The sequence below is a fragment of the Oenanthe melanoleuca genome, chromosome 18, assembly GCF_029582105.1.
Source record: "Oenanthe melanoleuca isolate GR-GAL-2019-014 chromosome 18, OMel1.0, whole genome shotgun sequence".
Lineage (NCBI taxonomy): Eukaryota > Metazoa > Chordata > Aves > Passeriformes > Muscicapidae > Oenanthe > Oenanthe melanoleuca.
Window position 1 is genome coordinate 9,817,487 of NC_079351.1, and position 9,035 is coordinate 9,826,521.

Below are 9,035 nucleotides of genomic sequence, written 5' to 3' on the forward strand. Positions count from 1 at the left end.
CTGCCTGTCAGCTCCTGGCACTCTGGAGTCCTGTCCTGCCTCAGTAACCTCCCACCTCCATTAACCTCCCATGTTAAAGACATGGATTCCCAGTGTGGAAAAGCCATGGAGCAGGCTGTGTCCTGATGTCCTACAGCCACCACAAAGCCTGTTCTTGAACCAGACAAATTCACCTGCTCAGTTTTTATCTGAGGGGCACATACCAGGAGGGTGACCATAACTGTGTTGCTTTTTATCTGCTTCCAGAAACATCCCTTCATCCTGATGTATGAGGAACGCACAGTGGATGTTGCATGCTATGTTTGTAAAATCCTGGATCAAATGCCAGCAACTCCCAGCTCTCCAATGTACGTGGATTGATACTGCTGCTACATCAAACTCTAGAAAAAGGGCTGAGAGAAAACAAGCTGTAAAGAATTTTCATCACATATTGCAGTGTTTTTAATGCTCGCCCAGACACCATGTGCAATAATATTGGTGTTATTTCCATCCTGTCTGTATACTGTTGTCACATATAAAGTGCATCCCTGTAATACCTGATCACACAGTGTTAGTGTTGGTCACAGCGAGACCTCATCTTGCTCTTTTGTGGACATATTCATGAAATGTGGAAATAAGTACATTTATTTGTTGACTGTGATTGGATAGCACCTAAAATTCATTTCTAGACTCAAAACTTGGAGACTCCTCAGCAGCTACTGGAAAGATTTTTCTCTCAAACTCTTCCGATTGTTGTTTCAAGTAATAATAAAAAGCAAACAAACAAAATTTAGGCGTTGTCTGTCTGAACATTAAGAGACTGCCTGGAGGGAGAAGAACTTGCTTAACCAACGAGATGCTTTGCCTTCTGGATCTGGAAAGGCAAAGGAGAATTTTATTCTTCACAAAGTGCAATAGATTTACTGCTATGAAATTCTGTTGCTTTACAGTCGCAGTGTACTTTCTGGGGACAGTGTGCTCAGCTGAACTTCCTGTTAAAGAGAGATCATGTTAAATATAGTGAATATGTCTTTACCAAAAATATGTTGAGTTGAAAGAGGCTAACATTAAACTATTGAAATGGGACATAATGTATTCTTCCTCCTTTTACCAAGCCAGCCACTCTTCACTCTTAACTAGGTGTCCTGTAAATTGTTACCTGGTAAGATAAGACCTTTGACCTGAAGAATTATTAAACTACTTGATTGAATTTAACCTGCTTGTTGACCTGGTTTATAGTGCACAGTGCTCACCACCCACTGGCTTTGCTTTGCCTTCACCCAGTGCCATCCACAGAGGCTGCAGCTGCTTGAATGGCCACCAGCTGGTGGCTGTGAGTCCTGGCCAGTGTTTCTCATGTTCCTGCTGTCCCCAGCCCTGCTGCTTGTGCCTGTGGCCCAGCCCAGCCCTCCCAGCCCCTGAGTCCCAGTCCCAACCTGAGCTCTTCCTCCTTGCCACTGCAGGCAGGATGAAGGGGTGGCTCTGGCTGCCAGGGGCTCTGTGCCCATCACACCCTGCTGAGCTTGCTGGAGACAGTTCACCACCACTGCAGATGAACCTCCTCTGTGACCTCCATAGCTCCTGGTGCTGCACCCAGAACAAACCTCTGAGACTGTTGGGTGCAGAAGGAGATGAGGTGGAGATGAAGGAGCATCTAACTGCTCTCAGCTGGCCCAGCTAGGCCAGCCAAGCTGTTGTCTTCTAAGTGAAACAACACATCAGGCTTTTCTGTTTGTTTAATTGACATATTTTTCAAAGATTAGTTTTTCCCCAAAAAATTTTTCCTCCCCCAAATACTGCAGTTTTCAGGTGTTTAGTAGCACATCAGGGATAAAATGGAGGCTACAGGGTCTCTGCTTACCCTTTTGAGCTGATTCAGGTGTTTGGTAGGACTCCCACCAGAGCAGGGTGGGACATGGACTGGAAACACCGTGGTGCTGGCAGGATCCCCACATCCAACCTGTGCAGAGCAGCCTGAGGCAGAGCTCTGCAGAGCAACCAGCACACCCCAGCTGGGCAGGGGAGCTGGGGCCATCCCTGGGACACAGCTGGTGGAGGTGACACATCCTGGTGCTCCTGCTGGCACTGAGCCTGTGGGATCCCTTGGTCCTGCCCTTCCTGGATTGTGCTCTCTTGGGCTGCTCCTCAGGCAGGGCAGTCCCCAAACAGCCAGGGCAGAGGTTTCTGCAGTACCTGCTCCTTCTGGCAGCTCTGGTGCATCCTGCATAAACACCAGTCAGACCCTGCACATCTAAAGCAGTTGTTCTGTCCCCACCCCCAGAGCCTTTCTCAGGCAGATCCCCGTGGAGCTGTGATTGCTCTCCAGCCTCCAGCCCTGGGATGGCACTGCAGCTGCTCCAGTCTCGAGGGGTGCTGGCTGTGGGGGCTGGAGAGACCCAGAGCCAGGAAGGGCAGCCACAGGTGGGGCTTCGCCCCTCCCTTCAGTGTGAAAGCCTGACTCACTTCTCCTGGTGACAGGGAGCCCAAAAACCTGTCAGAGGGCCAGCCCTGAGATGGAACCTCCCAGAACACACAGGACTGCCTGGCTGGGCCCTGTGGGGATGGCTGGGTCTGTGCTCTGGTGCCGTCCCATCTCCAGCCCAGGACCAGTTTGCTGGGACAGGAAATGCAAAGCTTTGAGCTGCCAGTGACAGGAGTGAGGTGCTGCTGCCTGGGTGGCTGTACAGGACAGGTTTAGCCTATTCAACATTATAAATTATTAAGGGTGCACCATTTATTGCAATGTATCTATTAAAAAAAAAAAGTGTATAGTGTTCAGAATCTGTGAAAATAGTGTAAGAACTGTACATTGTGAATTCTGGTTATTATTTTTTTTCTTGTACCATAGAAAAAAAATGTATAAAAATATCAAAAAGCTGATGTGCAGGGATGTTGCCTTATTGTCTGTAAAATGAAGCTCAGGAACATAACTGCTTCAAAGAGCTTCCGAATATTTTATCCGGTATCCTGGTTTGACTTCCTCCTCTATTTAAGCTATTATACATGGATCAGAGTGTTTATGTAATAGTTCTATCCTTTTGCCTGCAGGTCAGTTGTAATAAAACTAAGATGCGACTGTGACCTTGTTATTCTCATTTTGTAAGGTCAGACATGAGCAGAAGGTTCACTAAGAGCTGCCTTTCAGGCCTGTCCTCCAGGTGGAAGAGGAAAGCAACCTTCAAATCAGCTTGTGCCAAATGGAAGAGGTGTAGGGAGCTCTGGATGTGTTTTCTCCCTCTGGAAGACTGCTGTGTGTTGTGGTGCCTCTCAGGTGAGCCCTGTTTGCAGCACAGGGAGGAGGATCTGGTGGCTCAGGACACCTTGTCCCACCCTCCAGGGAAAGGGCAGCTGCAGCTCCCAGCTTTGATGGCTGCTTTAGATTTGCAAGAGCAGTCAAGGTGTGCAGAACCCAGATGGTCTCAGAGTAAGTGCTGCTGCCTGGTGCTGGGATGTCTCTTCTGCCTGGGAGCTGTGGAGGGCTTGGAATCTGCCCAGTCAAGTGGGCAGAGCTGAGCCCAGCAGCCCCACTGGCAAAGGAGTGTTGGGGAGAGGTCCTGGTCATGAGTGCCTGTCCTGCTCCAGTGGGATGGATGGGACAGTCCAGGAGTGCCCAGCCCAGAGAGAGGAGAGCCAGAGCATCCTGCAGGGATGGCTGGTCATGGTAGACCTCAGGATCAGGAGTATGGGAATGGGGGGATCACCTGACAGCAGCTCTTGCAGGGTCTCACCCCTTGGAGGGTGACAGTTGTGTCAAGAGAAGGGAAGGCAGGGAAGAGAGAGCTGAAGAAGGTCTTGTGCAGAGATGCACAGTGTGAAAGGTTCACGTGGCTCAAGTTGTGTTGGTTTGCCTAAATTGTGTGTTCCCACCACAAGCTTTTTCTGGACTTTTTTGTTGCCAACACAATACTTTGGAGATTTTTGGTTCACCTGCTATCCTCACTCTTCAGTCAGAATCCAGTCCCTCATTGGGTGAAGGAAGAAGACAAAATCTGTGCCCACACCAGGGATGGTCCTTCTGTCCCAGGGAAGGAATGTATGGACATTTCAGTCCCTCTCAGCTGCTCCTTGTTGGACTCATGCTCCATTCTCCCTCTGGACTCTTTCCTGCATTTCACTGCCCTCACCAAGGATCCTGTTGTCACTGTGTCGCTGCTGAGGCAGCACAGAAAAAATCTGACCTCGTCCCAGATGCTGCTGGTGTCTCCAACAGGATCCATTCCTGCTCAGGGCCACTGCTACTGCTCCTGACAGCCCTTGGACAATTCCAGCTCTCCTTGCCTGAGCGATGTGTGATGGCTTTCTCCAGCCCTGGGCTGGGAATTTTCCTTTGGGCATCACAGCCAGGTGTGCAGGGCTTGGCTCTGGCTCTCCCTCTGTCCCAGCACCCAGGCTCAGAGGTGCCCTGGTTTCCATGCTCAATGCCAAGGCTCTGTTTGCATCAGCCTCCCAGAGGACCTGGAGCCACTGGCCACTGTCTGTGCTTTGTGGCCCAGACTGGCACCTCACACCAATTCCTCACACCTTTGTGCCCACTGACATGGCCAAGGTGCTTCTTAGATCTTCAACAAGCATCATACAGCATCCAGAAAATCCCACTGTGCTCTGTTGTGGTTATTATGGGAGCTCCAAGACCAGCTTTGAGGTTTGGATGTGCTCAAACCCATCCCTGCCTGGACCCAAGCAGGTGGAATGCAGATGTGCCCCACTGCCTGTTCTGTCAGGAGCACTTGGAGTTGCATGTGCAGTATTTCCATGAATATTCTGGCATGGCTTCCCCTGGCCTTCATCCCAGCCCTGTCTCTGCATTGGGAGCCAGGTGAGTATTAATGAAGGGCTCAGGCCTGTGTTGCTGGGGGTTCCCCCTGTGCTGGCACTTCTGGGGCAGCTCTGGGACACTCAGGGCAGGAAGGACATGGAGGGGCTGGAGCGTGTCCAGGGCAAGGAACAGAGCTGGGAAGGGTCTGGAGCAGCTGAGGGAGCTGGGAAGGGGCTCAGCCTGGAGAAAAGGAGGCTCAGGGGAACTTGTGGCTCTGCACAACTCCCTGCCAGGAGGGGACAGCCGGGGGGGTCGGGCTGTGGGAACAGGAACAGGGACAGGAGGAGAGGGAACGGCCTCAGGCTGGGCAGGGCAGGCTCAGGGTGGATCAGCAGCAGGAATTTCCCCATGGAAAGGGAGGGCAGGAATTGGAAATGCCCAGGGAGGGTTGGAGTGCCCATCCCTGGGGGTGTCCAAGGAGGGGCTGGAGCTACCCAGAGCTCTGGCTGGGGACAAGGTGAGGATCAGGTTGGACTCAGTGGTCTGGGAGGGCTTTTCCAGCCTCGGTGATTCCATGATTCTGTTAACACATATGTGCTGCATTTTAAAACAAACTCCATTTTCCCTTTGATTTCTGATACAAATCACACGTGTCCACTGCTTTGAGCATGGTAAGGAAATGTGGAGTGACTGCTCTGAGGAACAAGAGCAGGAAAGAGCCTTTGTATTTTTCCTTTATGTTTACAGCTGTGCACAAACTCCCTCTCCTGGAGACACACGGCACTTTCTGTGGAAATAGAACAGGGCAGTCTGTGGGCTTTGTCTTGGCATAAATCCCAATCAGGAGAACGTGGCATGTCCAAAAGCAAAGCCCTGCTCAGCTGAGCAGAGCTGGGTGCAGGGGGCTCACCCTGCAGAGGTAGCTGTGCCAACAGCCCCAGAAGCACACACAGGCTTGAGAGGGTTTGGTTTGGGGGGGAAGGCAGCTCCTCACACTGAGATTTGCTGGCATGCAGGACTCTGTGTGAGCCTGTGGGGTGTCCATGCTGTGCCTGTGGGAGGGAAACTGCCTGAGCCATGGTCTGTCCTCACCTGGGAGCTGTGGGGAGGTGATGTGGATGTCTCAGTGACTGTGGTGGGGGAAGCACTGGATGGTGAACTGAGACAGGCAGCTCACATTTTAAAAAGCTTGCTAAAGGCATGAAAAATGTTAATTTGACTCTCAGAACATTTATTGTTTGCTTGTTTTGTATTACTTCTGGTTTTTTTTCAGGCAGGAAGATTGAGAGAGAGTGGGACATCACTGGGATCCTTCAGCTTGGTGTTGAGAGAAAAGAAAATTCCAGAACCCTAGATTCTTTGGGATAGACTGTGTGGGAAAATCACCTGCACATGGAAGACTGAGTGAGGACTGACTCAAGGCAATGGGAGGGGAGGGGTCCCATCCCACTGGCACCCTCTGCTTTCCCAGGAGGCTGCTCCAGTCTGGGGGGGGCAGTTTGGCTGGGCCCAGGCAGAGCTGGGCTGAGCTCTTCTCCATGCAGCAGAAAATCTGCTGCTGGTGTCCTTTGGGGCCTGGAAGGAGGCTCAGGATCCCTCTGATCCCTCCCTCTGCCCACTGCAGGACCCTGGTCTGGACTCAGCCTCCGCAGCAGCTCTGGCTCCAGCAGCACAGGCAGGCTCTCCCCAGCAGGCAGATGGTGATCCAGTCCATGAAATAATCCTGGCTTAGGCTTGTCTGTCATTCTCTGAGTAACCATGACCTGGCTCAGCCCAGGCAGTTTATCACAGCACCCTGGCTGCAGGGTGAGGGTTAGACATTAAAAGATGTTCATAGGAACTGATTATTTATTCATCTACCTCTTTTCAGATTCACTTGAGCCATGTCTCAAGAACATTTCGCCTCTAGCCCCCCTGGGCAGTCCCTCCTTGCACACAGGTGGGCAAATACCTGGGAACCTTTTCTAATCAAAGCAAGATGTGACAAATCTGGAGACAAACACTCAAGGCTGCTGTGGAGAAGGATCCAAGGTCCCCCAGAGAGGTCCCAGCCTGCTGTGCCTGTGGGCACTGGGAGGTTTGGCTGTGGCAGAGCTCTGCCTGTACCCAGCACCCTGCAGCCACCAGCCCAGTGCTGACAAAAACACCAAGGGGCTTGGGCAGGGGGCAGCTCTGCCTTACAAGGGGGATCCAGGGAGTGGGGTCTGCAGGACAACAAACAAAGCCAGAGCCAACAGAAGAAAAAGACAGGAGACTCTGGCTGGTGTGTTCAGAAATCCTCCAGGAGAAACTGCTGCCATGAATGAACTTTATCTGGCCTCAAAGGACTGTCCCAGGGCATGGAGCTGGTACCAGGTGCTGGCAGCTGGGATAGCTGTGGTTGTCCCAGGGGTGAAGTCAAACAGCAAACCATGAGCAGACAGAGTGGCAAGACAAGGGTTTTAATAATGAAGGTGTTGCTGGTAACATAGGTAAGGAAATGTGCTTGCTTACAGGTTTGAAGCTGACAGCATCCCTTTAAATAAGGAAATACATTTGCTGAGAGGAGAAAGTTACCTGGAAAACTCTGTACAAGGCCACAGTGGAGCAGCTAACACTACTCTGGTTCAAGTGCTCTGAATATTCTCCACGGACTGGCTTCAAAAAAATCTCACTTAGAAAAAGAAATTCTTTTAAAAAAATGCAACCTGTGATTGTCTATCCTAGCAGTGCCCTGTGACATTTGTACAATAGAAAAGTGGTGCTTTAAATAGTGACTTGAAAGCTACTGCCACGTGCTTTATACAGCATGCAACAACGCCGGGGACTGGGGACACTGCCCGGGCTGCAGAGCCGCCTCCCGCAGCTCCAGCATCCCCGGGGAAGCGCCACGGAGCCACGGCCAGGCTGGAGCTCCCCCCAGCAGCCTCCTCTCCGTGTGCTGTCCTTCCAGTAACACAAATATTAAATACACTCAGTCTGTAAATAGTTTAACAATCTTTGTCAGCAACAATATTTACTTTGGCAAAACCAGAGTTGCAATGAACAGACGTGTCCATCACACAGTCTGCAGCAAGTTCTTTGGTGGAAGCCAAGAAGTGAAGCAAAGGCTCCTTCTTGCTAGAGCCTGAGGAAGAATATTGCACAGAGACTCATAGGAGAAATGCTGGTGATTCCAAACGGGAGCATCACTGCGGGAGAGCTTCCTTCTCTGCCGGCTCCGGGAGAACGGGCTCCTCCAGGCTCGGTGATTCACAGCTGTTCTCCGTAGCCTTGCTCTGGGCTGAGGGAGCAGTGACGCTGGATAAACTCGGGGAGGAGGGGAAGGCTGCTGGGGATGGAGGAGGGACGGCAGAAGGATGGAGGGGGGATGGCGGAGGAGCAGGCACTCCCACAGCCTCAGGCACAGAGCGCTCGCTCAGCTCGGCCCGGCGGTCACCGGGGGTCCCTGCCCGGCTCCCCCCGCTCCCGGCTCATGCAAGGGTGGAGATCACCCTGACCTGGCTGTGCAAGAACAGCCCCTCCACAGCCTGGCTGGTCCTTTCACACCACTTGCTCCTACCTCGGCCAAAACACATCACCCATCTCTCTGTGTGCACCGGGGACACGGCGGCTCCACCGGGATGCCACATCCCCGCCATTCCTGCACCTGAACATCAGCTCCAATGTCCAGAGCTCTCTGCTCCAAGGTCACAGGCTGCAGCCTGACTCCGTTCAGAATGCAGCCAGGACGGCTCCCGGGCCTTCAGCCCCTCAGGACATGCCAAGGTGCCACCATGAACACAGTGATCTCCACCTCTCATCCACCTGGAGCAGAGCTCTGCAGGGATGGGGCACTGCAGCTTGGGCAGGAGGGAAGCAAGAGCCTGGCTGTCCAGGGAAGGGTGCTTGGCACCTGCTGGGCACAGCCCCCTGCTCCTCACCCTGGCATGGGCACGGCCAGGATGAGCCCAACAGGTCTGTCTGAAGGACTGGATGAGGAGAGGAGAGGAGAGGAGAGGAGAGGAGAGGAGAGGAGAGGAGAGGAGAGGAGAGGAGAGGAGAGGAGAGGAGAGGAGAGGAGAGGAGAGGAGAGGAGAGGAGAGGAGAGGAGAGGAGAGGAGAGGAGAGGAGAGGAGAGGAGAGGAGAGGAGAGGAGAGGAGAGGAGAGGAGAGGAGAGGAGAGGAGAGGAGAGGAGAGGAGAGGAGAGAGGAGAGGTTAGCTTCCCTCTCCATGATTTCCTGTTGCCACCCAGGTGAGGTCACCTCACCACACAGTCTTGTCATGAGCTGCTCCAGTTCTCACGAGAGTGACAGCTAAAACTTTGGGGGAGTGGGGGGG

General features: G+C 52.5%; 1 protein-coding gene across 2 annotated transcripts in view; it reads left to right on the forward strand.

Moving 5' to 3' along the window:
- MAP2K4 (mitogen-activated protein kinase kinase 4) overlaps positions 1–1,194 on the forward strand; it is a 67,072-nt gene extending 65,878 nt beyond the window's left edge. For both annotated transcript variants that reach the window (XM_056506080.1, XM_056506079.1), the window contains exon 11: positions 247–1,194. In XM_056506080.1, the coding sequence (XP_056362055.1) occupies positions 247–360 (114 nt within the window). In that variant the 3' untranslated portion in view covers positions 361–1,194. The remainder of the gene's footprint in view (positions 1–246) is intronic.
- The last annotated feature ends 7,841 nt before the right edge of the window (positions 1,195–9,035 follow it).